Source organism: Aulonocara sp. 'chitande type north' Nkhata Bay, linkage group LG4 (genome assembly GCF_057382095.1).
Source record: "Aulonocara sp. 'chitande type north' Nkhata Bay isolate Kocher_YH1m ecotype deep benthic linkage group LG4, A_spYH_male_GT1.1, whole genome shotgun sequence".
NCBI lineage: Eukaryota > Metazoa > Chordata > Actinopteri > Cichliformes > Cichlidae > Aulonocara > Aulonocara sp. 'chitande type north' Nkhata Bay.
Genome location: NC_141347.1, coordinates 30,312,802 through 30,326,180, shown reverse-complemented (window position 1 = coordinate 30,326,180; position 13,379 = coordinate 30,312,802). Strand labels below are relative to the sequence as shown.

The window sequence follows — 13,379 nt, the reverse complement described above, 5'->3', positions numbered from 1 at the left end:
CTGAAGGGAGTGCCCAAAAGCAGCTTAATTTAAGGTTTTAGAAAGAACAGTAACACCACATTTCTGTTATGTGAAAAAAGTTAAAATTACAAATTGCTAAAAAAAAAATATACAAAAATATTTTTCTAAAAGCAAAGTGTCAAACATCAAATAAAAATTGCAGTTGATTTTTTTAAAAGTCTGTTTTTAGATTAAAAGCAGGGGTGATAGACAGTGTTGAAAATTCTTCAGTGATTTTCAGTAACAATCCAGCTGAAAGTTTCTGGGCCAGCTTGGGCCTTCTCAGCTGATGGTCCCAGAATCTCCAATATCAAGTCAGTTTAATTACTGTCAGTCAGAAAACGTACAACTGCATTTGGGACGTCCAAGCTTTCATCCTTTATCAACACAATGTCATATGAGTCAACCCACTGTAAACCATTATTAAGGCAACCAGCTCTTCTTAATACTTACTTTGAGTTAAGGGATGAGAGAGGTGAACAAGAGAGTGTAGGCAGGATGGAGTTGGTGGAGAAAAGTGTCAGGCGTGATTTGTAGCTGGTCATCATCGGAGTGAATGGATTAAACATAGTATTGAGACCTGCTATGATGTTATGTTTGGTAAGAGAAGTTTGGAGATGAAGTTAGAGAGGCAAAGTTGAGATGACGACCACTGTAATGACTCAAGGCAGAAGTCGAAGAAAGAAGCAGCAACATAATTTTTTTTTTCTTTTATTCCAGACTCAGATAGACAGAAAGCATCAGACCGTTCAGTGATTTAAAAACACTGAACCTAAAGTTTAAAATTTGTAGCAAAACATAACTACTTTATTAACTTTTTATTGTATTTCTTGCTAATATTCTCATAATTTCAATGTAATAGTTATTACAAATTACTGACTCTAAATATAGAAATATGTTTTCTATCTTTTCTTTCCCTGTTCCTAAATGTATTTACCGACAGGCCACCACAAGATGGCACTGCAGTGCTAAAAAACAGTGTCTGTTTTCAGATTACAATTCACCGAAAAGGTGCTTTTTTTGTAAGAGAATGGAAGTCGTTTTCAGAGCAAATACTAGGTCAAGTACCGCCATTTATGTCAAAGTTTGAACAGTAGACACACACATGCAGCTTTTAGGCTACAGCTATCAGCTGAGGTAGGTCCAATTACTCAGTGAGAAAGCGAATAACTGCATTTGGAACATCCAAGCTTTCATCCTTTATCAACACAATGTCATATGAGTCCAGGTATGATTGTTTCCTCTCCTCCACCTGTGGAAATTAAAAAATAGATAAGTATCAATTCGCTTTAGTGAACATAACTGCGTGCATGCTTTTTGCTTACCTTGTCATTAAGGAAGCCGATCTTGAGGATGTTCTCCATGTCCTGCACTCCATCAGCCATGTTCAGATCCCCTAGAGAGTCTCCTAGTAGTAGCACATTTGTCTGTGTGCGCAGCTCCTGGAAATGTCCGGTGTTGAGCAGCGCACCTTCCCTTTTATTGTAGATGTGAATCAGTTCTCCTTTGAAAGCCTTCAGCACCCCCTGTGCAAACAGATCAAGTCAAATTATTATTTAAATGCCTGAGTGGAGGTCAGGTTATAGTATGTGGTGTGGCTACTCACAGACTCATCAAAGTCCATGTAGTTGGAGATGACCTTGACATTAGGGTGGAAGACCTCAGTCTGGCGTATCACCTCTTCCAGGATGTCTCCTATTCCAGCAGAGAAGATGAGCAGGGGGATGCTGTGCTCATGCAGGTGGTCAAAGAAATCCTTGTAGCCGTCCCTGTTAAAAGACATGAAAAAGAATCCACATTAGCTGCATTACAAAAATGTTTTCAACATTCAAGAACTAAACAGATCTTCGGGGATGCTCATACCTCAGCTTGGCGTCAGAGTCCCTCACCGCCTTGGCTAACCCATCTTTCTTAATTTTCTGATTCACCAGCAGCTCGTGAGCCTTTGTCCACCTGAGATACAGTCGAGTTATTAAATACCCTTCCAACACTGTTAAACACAAGTCATAGCTCTGTGTACACACTCACCACTCCACCATAAGAGGCAGCTTCTCCTCTACTGACAGCGTAGTGTCGATCTCTATGGGGTAGTATTTGTCGAGCAGCCCCTGCAGCTGTAGAGGACATGACAGTGTTATAAAAACTGATCAGCAAATATCACAATTCTTCTAGAGTTGGCAAGTCTCACCACCACTCAGCAGCCATCTGGGCAATGCTTCTGGATAGTTATTTGGGGTGTTATTTTAAACCCCCTGCATGAATGAACAGGGAGCAAGCCTTCAGGTTCAATTCAATTATCACTACATACTTCACTTTTATTATTCATGTGCAAAGTTCTTTTTTGTCCCTGGCTCAGTCCGGAGTGTTGACCAGCTTACTCATGAAACACTAAACAAATGTTGTACTTACTCACCTTTTGGATACAGTAACTTTTATTTGACACAAGAAATACCAGAATGCCTGTATCTAATAATATCCATCATGTATTGGTCAAAAATAACCCTTTTTCCTTTCACGCCACATCCCTTAACTAGCTGTCAGTTTTAAAACCAATATTTCTGAATGCTCTCATCACACTCACAAACGATGAGCTTGCATCATAATTATTAAATATATATAGTTAGGTATAAAATGATGTTGTTAATCACTTAAACTTTGTAAAAGATACCATGAACATGTTATAGATGAGCTTATAAATCAAGAATAAAAATCGATATCTGCATTGATAAATGACATACTAAGGCGGATTAATTTCAGTAGTATTTTTAAGTACTTACTAATACCTTTCTAAAGCTTAACAGTCTGTCATGATTTTAAAGTGTTACCGTTTCTTCTTATTCTGTACTGTAAACCACTTTGTGACTTTTATTGTTGAAAAACACATTTTTAATGTGCAGCATGTTTTCCTGATAATATTTACACAAAACTGATTAACAGGCATAGTCTAGGTTGTGGACTGCATGCTTCCATTTCTCCCACCACACAACAATTTGGGAGAAAACTCCTCATCATACTTTAATATATAATGCTGCTTTGAAGTGGACACTGTACTAAAACATGCAGTGTTAATATAAAAGCACTATAAAAAAAAATATTCAATCGTAAACTAGAAGTTTTGCCTACCTTTTTTTTGCAATCACTGGAGATGACATCACTCCTCTCAAGAATATCTGCAAATACACAAAATGACAGTCATGTGTCTTTCAGCCAAAACCTTTTATATGCATGGCGACCTCAAACTACAAACAGCTGACAAATAAAAACATTTTAAAGACCCTGAATTGTGGTCTGTGAAACGTATAAAAATACTGAGTAGGCTCAAATAATTCTAATTTTATATGAAGATAGAAAGAGGGAAAAAAAGCTAATTGAGTTCTACATTTAGATCTACGGGAAATGCACCAGTATATATATGACTTTAGCATAAGCATTTTTTCTATTATTAACCATGAGTCAGTGCCTGATCGAGTCTACTATTACTGACCAAGGACATATGTGGTAGGGATCACAAGACCAACCTACCCTACATCCTGATCCAGACTTACCCTAAACTTCACCTTCAATTTATCCAATATAGGCTTGATTCCGTTCCATTAAAAATCTCATCATCCACTAACTAGGTTAAGTGGCCTGAGGTTTTCAAACCCCTCACTACAAAGATGAATGCACAAAGATGAATGCACAAAGATGAATTCAGTGGTGTAATAAGTGTAGATATGGTGGTATTATCTTTCATTCTCAACATGTGTTCAAATGCATGTGTGGCGTACACACCAAGAGAATTGTACATATCTGAATAAAAAGCTATGGGGGGCTTTTTGCTGGCATGGCTTTTGTCCTCTTATCCTCTTATAATGACAAAAGTTCCACACCCTTTCTCTCTATTGTCTCCCAAGAAGAAGTCATCCATATTGGAAGAGGAATTACAGGCAGAGCTATGGCTTTCACAGTCACAAGATCTCTACCCAGCTGGAGACCTGCTGAAAACTGAGGCAAACAGTTTCTCACCATTTTAATGTTAATACCATGTCGTTAAATGCAAACAGTCCCCTGTAGAGGCTTTTTATTCTCTCCATTCCTTATCACCACTTTGGCTTGGAAGGTGTTAACCTTGATTTTGTCACCTGTCTAGACTCTTTCACATCTGGTCTTTTATCACTATTGTATCTCTAAATACTGGTACCCCCATGGTCATTCACCAGGCTTTTGTGTCTATTCTTCTCCTTATGTAAATAGAGAAACCTCCACTTGTTTCTGTTACCCCCTCTGTTCTGTTCCCTTTCCCTGGAGTTTCCTGCAGAAAAGTCTTTAAGAAAAACAAAACAGTCTCCCCCCTTTTCAAATAAAGATTTCTCTTCTGAATCTCAGACTAAAGCTAAACTTTTCCATTACTTTGTAAACTTTCCCATTTCCAAGTGCTGCTTAGTTTACAAAGTAAACTTTTCCATTGGAAAAGTTTAGCATGCAATGAATAATGTCCATTTGTTGTTTAAGGCTTGATAATTCAGATTTATACCGTTGCTAGATCCTCTTTAAAAAATACAAGAAATCTTGTGTCTCAATATTTTACTTTCTCTTTGACCATTTGACTGAAATCCGCAGTTGCCCACAGTTAAGCCAGAGAGGTCCAGTATACAGCATATATATATATATATATATATTATATATATATAAAGACATTATTTCAGTTTGTCATTTAATTTATTTAGTTGATATATGTTTTTAATAGAATTCTCAAGCATTTGTGTTTTCTTGTTTTTATGAAAGGTCATCTAATACATTTGGTAAGCACTGCAAACTGTGTGTCTGAGATCACGTGGGGAATAGAATGGAAAAGATAGAGTAATGCCGATAGTATGTTCATTTGGATTCATCAATCTGAGTCCCAATTAAATGCTAACTTAGTTTGCATTAGTTTGCTTAGAGGAAGTTCCTCATTCGGTCCTGATCACCATTTTACTTTGGAATGTGTGAACCTTGAGCTTGTTACTTGTCTAGAGCCTTTCACCCTTTGTAATTGTTGTCTGAGTCTTTAGATATCCCATGGAGCTGCCTGACAATCTTCAACACCTTTTGTCTCATCTTTTGTTCTTGATATGTAAATGTTGCCCTCCAGTGGTTTTTATTGCACCACCCTTGCTTGGAAACCGTGTGTATAAAGAGCATTCTTTTAGAAGGTTTTGTGTTTGTAAACCCACTGTATGTCAGTGTAGTTCATAAACACACTACCCCTGCAAATGCAGGGTAACAGAACATTCGAGTTATTATATATAGTTTGTTGTACTTTGAGTGTACTCACTATGACAAGTGGGGCATCTTTTCCCATTGTATTCAAATCTTGTAAGGGTCATGTCAAAATCTGAGATCACCTGGATCAAAAACGAGATAAAAATCATGAAAGAAATAATATTCTATTTTCTTACAGGGGTGAATATGTTTATAAGAGGAGTGAGTGATGTGGATACCTGCAGGGTTTTGGAGCCAGCCTTCTGCATGGACTGCAGGATCTCTTGTACCCTGTCACGGTCCTTCATGTGCAGCTTGGAGAACTTTTCAATCTGTGCAGGCAGAATATATGTTGATGAGACAGATGGTGAGGTGAAGTCCAGGTGCTGATTATAGCATGTGTAAAGCTCAGAGTTTGGCTAAATTTAATTGACAGTAGTGCGATAAACACCAGTCCAGCAGGATAGGTGCTAAAATCAGGTTTTTAATCTCCTGACTGGTGAGTATCAAACACGGACAACGCTGCGGGATTAATGCTGACTCTGCAGTTCTCACATGAACAAAAGCATTCAGAGGAGAAAGCAGTAGCATGTTAACACTAAATTCCTTAGCCATAGACTTTCTCTGGCTTTAGCTAGCTGGGAAAAAAAACTAACCAGTATAGAAGTATGCTTGAAGGATTTGTGAAAAAACATACATTTTTAAGCTGTATTTTCAATGAATTAACTCTTTTTAAAATGTGTTTTATTTTAAACAAAACGAAGTATATATAATTGAAATATGTCAAATACTAAATAAATAGATAAGTCGGAAATACACGAGGCAGACAAGAGTCCTTGTATTTGAAATTAAACTTGTGTGTTCATAACTTCCTGTGCACCTGCTTAAGCCCCATACTGTATTATTAGGAGGAGGAGCCAAGGGTAGAATGAGAATTAACAATAAATGAATGAAAAACAAATGACATAAAAAAAAGATCATTACAAAAACAAAACAAACAAACATAACGAAACGAAAGTCTTACACTCCTCGCCACATGCCACATCACCAGTGGGGGGTTAGAATGGGTACTCATATTGGTAGTGTTTGGGATTGGTTTTTCACAGTTTGCAGTCATATACTTTAACTCTCATGATCATCCTGTTTGGATTTCAGTCTGATTTTATTCTCTATCCTAAGCTTAGCTGGACTGTGAGACTCTCGACCGACGGTCACAGCGTTGAATGTCTTTGTGTAATATTTCAATTAGCGAGAGTCTGGTATCAAATGCGGAAACGTTATTTTCTATTGATAAGTGGGTATCGCTCACCTTTTGGAAGAAAATCTCGAATGGTGTCAATTCAGAACTGTCCTTTTCTGTCATTTTTGGTGAATCATTACGAGGTCTTTTGGACTTTTGTGTTTGACTGGCAGTTTTACGTTTGGTAGGTTGACGTTTGTTCTTGTTTTTCCTCATGGTGAAAATTCGGTGTAAAAAGACGCCAATGAAGTCTTCCTATTCACCCAGGTCAGTAAATGGTGGAGATTCCAGGATTTTGAAGAGAGACTAGTCTTATAAGTAGATCAGAAGTTTTGTTTAGGTTCTAGCTAGTGTATGCCGCCATGTTCAATCTCACAAAGTCTCACGAGAGTTGCGTTCACAGGTACATCCTCACGAAAAATCCGTTAAGTCTGATTTTTTTTAAAGCCTCCTATCGTGAGCTGTCAGTATACGCTTATTATTTATTCTACACGGCAACAGCAGATCTGTTTCGTCTTGAATTCCTTTGCTATTTTTTGTTTTTCTAACACAACATCACAGCTGTCCGCGATATCGCATTGCCTTTGACAGAAAGAGCATGCGCGTTCTAAGAGGCTACGTTCCCACGCTGCAACGTGAAAGAGCAATGCAGAAGATTCTAATGATGCCTGCTCATAATTTCATCAACGTTAAACTGTTCGGCAAATGAAGGATTTCTGTTTCATATTCAATAGATGAGACATGACTTCTGCAACTGGTCAGTGTTTTACGCACTGCTTCTTTACAGATAAACTACACAATACATTTTAAAAATAATCACGCGTTTATTCTCAGTTTACTATCTTCAGAATAATTTTACTGGTATAGTAATAGAGTAAGTTGTGGCATATACTTTAGCTGCTCCAAGGATAACATCAGAGTCTGAGTTAAAACTATATTCATATTCTAATAAATTATCAGAGAGGTGATGTTAATAGATAAGTGTGAACTGGAGAAAAAGTACAACCTCTGAAAAGAAGGCAGAAAAACAAAGAGTGCCTTAAAGAAGATTTCTGCCAGCAATTTTTGTACAAATGTAACTGAACCTCATGCCAAGTAATAAAGGGATAACATGAATTCAAGGAAATATGAACTGAAATATGAAATATGATTATATCTCAGTTATATTAATCATCCTCCCATTCTCAACTAGAGCATCATGCTCTAAATAATTCATAAATAACATGCCTGTTTGCTTGTTGTTGTTTTGCATTTTTCATCTCTACATCAGTCATATGAAGTAAGCGCTGTTGATGAATACACTATTAAACTGAAATCAGTTTGTTGTGGGTAAAGCCTGTGGTGACGTGAAATAGTCAGTAAATATAAGGAGTAGAAAGTACAAAGGAATTAGAAGAAAATAAAAGTCTAAATGTATTCCATGTCCAGCAGAATTTTAATACTGCTTTACTGTTAACAGCATCACATTCTGCTAAAATCAATTGATTTCTGTTTTGTGAATAAATTATTTAAGGCATCCTAAATAGAATAAAATGGGAATACACACTACACAAAACACCGACAGTTGCAGAGGTCTTGTCTGATGTATTGAACATGAAACAGGTGACTTACGAGGTGATTTAGTCCAGATGCTGGTGTCACAGGTTAATCTGGTTGGACTGTCACACAGCCCAATCACATCCCCTCCATCTAGTGCAGATAATATAAAGTATATGCTTTAGTTGTAGTGCCGACCATTCTCAAATCAAATGATAGTTTGTGGGGAGAATAATGATGACAATAACGTTTTCCAAACAGTATATGAACAGGCATCGGCGCGGGCACCAGCTAAGCTAGCACGCTTTTTTTATTATCCAAAATAAATTAAAACAGACTGTTGCGTCGTGTTAAAAAATCAAAAGGCAAATAAATGCATTTGTAAAGACGAAATATTTATAGATTTTCCCGGTTGGTCGTTAGTAGCTCCTAAAGAAGTGTACGACACATCTGTTTGACTGTCACCAGCGAATCTGAGACACCACTTAATCTGAAACACCAGTATTGTCGTTACTGTCGAGATTTTTGGTGACTATGAGATTTTTGGTGACTATTTTACGTGGTAAATAGTTAATGTTAATGTTAAACAAGACTGAAATATGAACTTCACTACGTGTTATTAAAATGGTTATAATATTGCGAATTAAATAGCACAGTGACAGAGTTTCAAGGGTGTAACTTCTTTTTGAAACCAAGCAAAAAAAAATTACCAGTAATTTAACATAGTGTTAGAATATTCATGCTACATGATTGAACAGTTTTCCTTTCATAAATGATATGTGATTTCCCCTCTTAAAATGCCAAAAGAAAAACCAATACTGTAATGTTTCCCACATTTAGCTCTCTGTCAACTAAAATAACTGACTTTTGGACTGTACACAATCCAGTAATGCAATGCAAGCAAATGTCTTACAAAACAACTTTAATTTCAAGAGATGACATTAGCATTTCATACATCCAAGGACACAAAGTGTTGACTATCACATGCAAAGCAAATTACATAGCTTATTTCAGTTAATATTTGCAGTGCCATTTATGTTAGGTCATAAAGTGGAAATGAATATCATTTCTCCGCTCCGTAACCCTATACTGCTATAATTAGCGCTGCTTGAATGGGAATTTCTGAATGTCAGTCACAACACATTCATAAAACAATCCCTTTTGTTTTAAAGTTTTATTCCTTGTTTTTCTCATTTCTACGTCTCTTTGGCGGGTAAAAGGAGTCTTCCGATAGACAGAACTCCAATATACACCAAACTTTTACAAGACATTTAATGTTGGAAACTAATCCACCAGCAATGATAACATTGTTGTTTCCAAGAAGATTAAATCTCACTGACTCCAAGACAGCTAAAACAAAGCCTTTGCAATATACAATCAGCTCGTCTGATATGAAATTAACAAAACAAGTCAAAGTGCAATGGCAACTTTTAAAAGACTTTAGAAGTTAAAGAGTGGCGTTCCACAGAAGCTTTTCCCATTCTTTGCAGAGTGATAACCAAGCCCTACACATCCTCCCACACTCATACACAAAGATTAAATATGTCTTTGTTGAATGAATGGGAATGCACTGGGCAATAGATAACCAAAGTGCAAAAAAAGGAATGATTAAGCTGCTGCTGCTGATTGGTCCTTAATGCAGTTGCAGAGCAGATTGTTTCAATGTTAGCTTACTCAAAGGAATGATTTCATTGCATCTTATCACATATTTTGGGATATTACGGTCCTCTCATCTTTTCACCTCGTCGGAAACTTGGAGAAACATTACTATTGTTACATGAGCAAGAAAAGTCACACAAATATATAACTGTCTACAACTAGTCTACAGGATTTTATGATTAACAACCTCCTCGTGTTAATTCATATTTAGTTTTTGTGCCTGTACAGTAACAAGCAAAGCCGTAGTAACAGAGCAGTTAAGATACAAGGGGTTTGGACCGATTGTCACAGTGTTACAATGGAATGAGAGTTCATTAAGAATGCAGGAATGCAATTATTACTAATGCCACGTTGTCTTCCAGTACAATAAAGGAATGTAAAATATCCATAGAAATGTATACATATACAGCTTTTATACTATTTACGTATAAAGAGATAAACAGCCTCTTTATCAACATAAATGGCTAACAGATATTTAGTTGTTGGCTGCACTATAACACTCTTATTCACATATTTATAATCACATCCCTCCTCACAGACCACCAGCAGGACAGCACACACCTGCCCACATATTTCATGGCTTTCCACAAATGAGCCAATAACACAAACACAGCATGAAAGCTGATGACACACAGTTCAGATTAATGAAATCCAGGACGAGAGCAACAGGACCTGCTTTAGTGAATGACTCAAGGTAGAGGACAATGGTAGCTGCATTGAAATTGGGGTTTGCAGGAAATCTTCGGACAAACTCACAGTGGACAGTTCAACACTCTATCTGCGACTGGAGCTGCCGGCGCAGGGTGAGAGTGCGCCGGTGAAGCTGTTGCATCTGCTGCATGCGATCTCGCTGGCGGGCAAGGTTCTGGGGCATGGGGTACCGCTGGCAGCCGTACAGGAAGCGGTACGGGATGCGGACGTGGCAGGCAGTAGCTCGACAACGAGGCTGAGGCATGGGTGGCAGCAGCATCCATCGCTTCCTCTCGGCGCAGTAACGGTAGGCCTCCTTGCGATACTGCTTGTCTACATCGTCGCTGTTCTTCCAGCCCCCGATGATGAAAACATCCTCATCAAAGTGGCAGATTGCAGCACCCTCAATGCTGGTTACCTCAGGTGGAAGGCTTTCTAGGATCTCATCAGAGATGCGCACACTAATCTTCTGCCTGGCAACCTCATCCCGAACTGTGTAGCTTTTAGGACAGCAGGAGGCTGTGTGGTAGAAGTTAGTGGATGCCACAGCCATCTGGAAGATACAGTAGTTGTCAATAAGAGGCAGGGAGTCAACATCCTGCCACTGGCGACTCTCTGTGTCATAACGAGTGGTCACCGTCTTCAATCCGTCATCATTATCTGTATCGACGGGTGTGCGTGCTGTGACATAAACATAGCGGTCCTCCACACTCACTGCCTTCACGTCTCGCAGGATTTTGGGAGCAGATTCCAGATTGTGCCATTTGTCCTGCTCTGGCTCATACACACTGACATCCTTGAAACCCGGGCTGAAGTTGCCATGGCCACCAATGCTGTATAAGATATCCTTAATGCAAGTCAGGCCAAAGGAGTGCTTGCGTGTGGTCAAGTTGCTCACCTGCTCCCAGGTGTTACGATTAGGGTTGTAACGTTCCACAGTCTTAGCGAAGCCTGGCTCCATAGAACCAGCTACATAGACGTGGGACTCTGTGGCAGCGATGGCGTGGCCATCCAGATGGTTATGGATGTGAGGCAGATTGACCCAACGGTCCTCATAAATAAAGTAGCCCACACATTCGCTAAGGTAGTCGCCTCCCTCCGAAACTCCACCTACTACCATGATAACGTCCATATTTTGACCAAAGCGAGGCTGAAAGGAGGCCATGTGCGAAGACCAGAACTCCATATCAGCCGACTTGAGGTTTTCAAATCTAATAGCATGGCCCTCTACTGCCTCCGACACCAGCCGCAGGCAGGCCTCGTTGGATGCCACCAGTCGTTCATTTTTCACCACTCTGGTCAGGTAGGTGGGCTTGATCTGGGGTAGCCTCAGGAGACGAAACAGCTCTTCAAAATAGCGGCTTCTCTCCTCTGGGTTCTTCTGCACCCACTTCACCACAGCCTCAAAAAGCACTTCCTCAGAATCCACGGTTATCTCTGCATCTGATAGCCAGTCACGCACCAGGTGAAAGGGGAGCGTGTAGAACTCCTCATCCTGGATAACCTTGTGGAAGTTGCGGCGGATCATGTCTGCAGCCCGCAGAGCCAGCTGGTCCAGGGTGTACATGTGAGCCAAGCTGTGGACGGCCACACAGTTGGTCAGACTCAGCTTCTTCTTAAGGAACTCTCCACAGAAATCTTTCAGCTGCAGCAGCAGGAACCTGACAAAGTAAACAAAGGAAATACAGTAAAGATTAGACAATAAAATTTCCTGCCAACTACATAACAGCATTCTGTTTACTCTTCTTTCTGCAAGCAGTGCGCAAAAACAATACTTCTACGGAAGGCCCAATGCATAGCATGCATAGTTAATTCATCTTTCTGAAAGAAAAAAGAAAAGATGCGAAATTAAACTGATCATACCTATCAGCCAGCTCCAGAACTTCATGCACATTGCAGGTACTGACGCGTATTTCTCCCGTATACATATATTGGATAACACTCTCCACCGTCTCGGGGTCCGGCCCCAGCTCTGAGCTCCACTCCTTCATCTCCACCCGTCCGGACAAGGACTCGGAAAACTGTCCCCCCAGCAGTGGGGTGAAGTAGTCGGTGGCCGCAGCCAGGACAGACCTGTGGGCTGAAAACTCACAGCTCTGGAGGCTGCCCATTGCCGCCCCGCTGCTGAAGGCCAGCGTCACGTCGCAGAATAAGCCCTGCTTCCTCTGTTCGTTCTGCCGCCGCGAAAGCTCCGAGCAGTGGGAAGACGAGGTGAATTCCTCGGCCTCTTCCGCGTCTCCGTCTCCAGCAAGCGCACTGGGCGTGCTGGTGCCGCTGCTACCGCTGCTCCTGGTGGAGTCCTCCGGGTTGGGTGCCGCCGCTGCCATTCTACTGCCAGCACTGGAGATGAGCAGTGGTGGGAAATGAAGTAAACTAGCTAAGGAACGGGGGAGACATATAAGCGGAGAACAATGAAGTGCGTTTCGTATTCGTTGCGTCACTTCCGGGGCGAAAAGGGGAGGGTTTACTTTTAAAAAGCCGCTTCAAATCACCCCTTTTTTCAGGTTTTAGTTTAATTTTAGAAGAAAAGACCTTAGTTTAAAATAAAAAAGAGGTTATTTTTATTGTTAGTTTTAGCGTTCTGGTCTGTGCAGCACATGATAGCATTTAACACACAGGACACAATGGATAAATTTTGGCCTTTTTTTAAACATGTACTGTCATACATTAAGTTTAAAGTGTTGTTTTTGCGCGGCTTTTTTTGTAAATAAACAGAGTCACTGACATGCGCACTGAGTAAAAGGCGTTCCTACCTGTCTACACATGGACAGGAAAACATAATTGTTTTCAGTCTGCAGGCTCAGAGCAAGCACGCTGTAAATACACCAAATATGTATGTAATCACTTTAACATCGTTCGTTCGCAGTGGATATGAAAGCCGTTCAATGCATTTATCTGAAACAAAAACGTCCCCGTCTAATAATGTCTCTGTGATTTGAGAATTACATCTAAAGGCGAAACAATTAACTCTCAGCAGGGCAAAGCAAGTAAACTCGCAGTGATTATACAGGACAGTAAGATACCTAAT

At 39.8% G+C, this 13,379-nt stretch overlaps 2 protein-coding genes across 2 annotated transcripts; both read right to left on the bottom strand.

Annotated features, from left to right (window-relative positions):
* Window positions 1–698: 698 nt before the first annotated feature.
* On the bottom strand, window positions 699–7,034 carry LOC147332954 (cytosolic 5'-nucleotidase 3-like). The gene is made up of 9 exons (XM_086289795.1): window positions 6,536–7,034; window positions 5,466–5,558; window positions 5,300–5,369; window positions 3,124–3,170; window positions 2,029–2,114; window positions 1,864–1,953; window positions 1,607–1,769; window positions 1,326–1,526; window positions 699–1,252 (listed from the first exon to the last, which is right to left on the bottom strand). The coding sequence occupies exons 1-9, from the start codon at window positions 6,680–6,682 to the stop codon at window positions 1,148–1,150; spliced, it is 1,002 nt and encodes a 333-aa protein (XP_086145921.1). The 5' UTR covers window positions 6,683–7,034; the 3' UTR covers window positions 699–1,147.
* Window positions 7,035–8,907: 1,873 nt separating this feature from the next.
* LOC147332953 (kelch-like protein 11) lies at window positions 8,908–12,774 on the bottom strand. The gene is made up of 2 exons (XM_086289794.1): window positions 12,215–12,774; window positions 8,908–12,012 (listed from the first exon to the last, which is right to left on the bottom strand). The coding sequence occupies exons 1-2, from the start codon at window positions 12,676–12,678 to the stop codon at window positions 10,428–10,430; spliced, it is 2,049 nt and encodes a 682-aa protein (XP_086145920.1). The 5' UTR covers window positions 12,679–12,774; the 3' UTR covers window positions 8,908–10,427.
* Between the last annotated feature and the right edge of the window lie 605 nt (window positions 12,775–13,379).

Bases quoted from the DNA above. Each gene is read 5' to 3' on its own strand.
- LOC147332954 (XM_086289795.1), bottom strand. From the start codon at position 6,682: ATGAGGAAAAACAAGAACAAACGTCAACCTACCAAACGTAAAACTGCC. The intron at 5,370-5,465 runs GTATCCACATCA...TTTTTGATCCAG, and splicing joins CTGGCTCCAAAACCCTGCAG to GTGATCTCAGATTTTGACAT. The intron at 2,115-3,123 runs GTAGGCAAAACT...TGTCCTCTACAG, and splicing joins CCAGTGATTGCAAAAAAAAG to CTGCAGGGGCTGCTCGACAA.
- LOC147332953 (XM_086289794.1), bottom strand. From the start codon at position 12,678: ATGGCAGCGGCGGCACCCAACCCGGAGGACTCCACCAGGAGCAGCGGT. The intron at 12,013-12,214 runs GTATGATCAGTT...TTACTTTGTCAG, and splicing joins GTTCTGGAGCTGGCTGATAG to GTTCCTGCTGCTGCAGCTGA.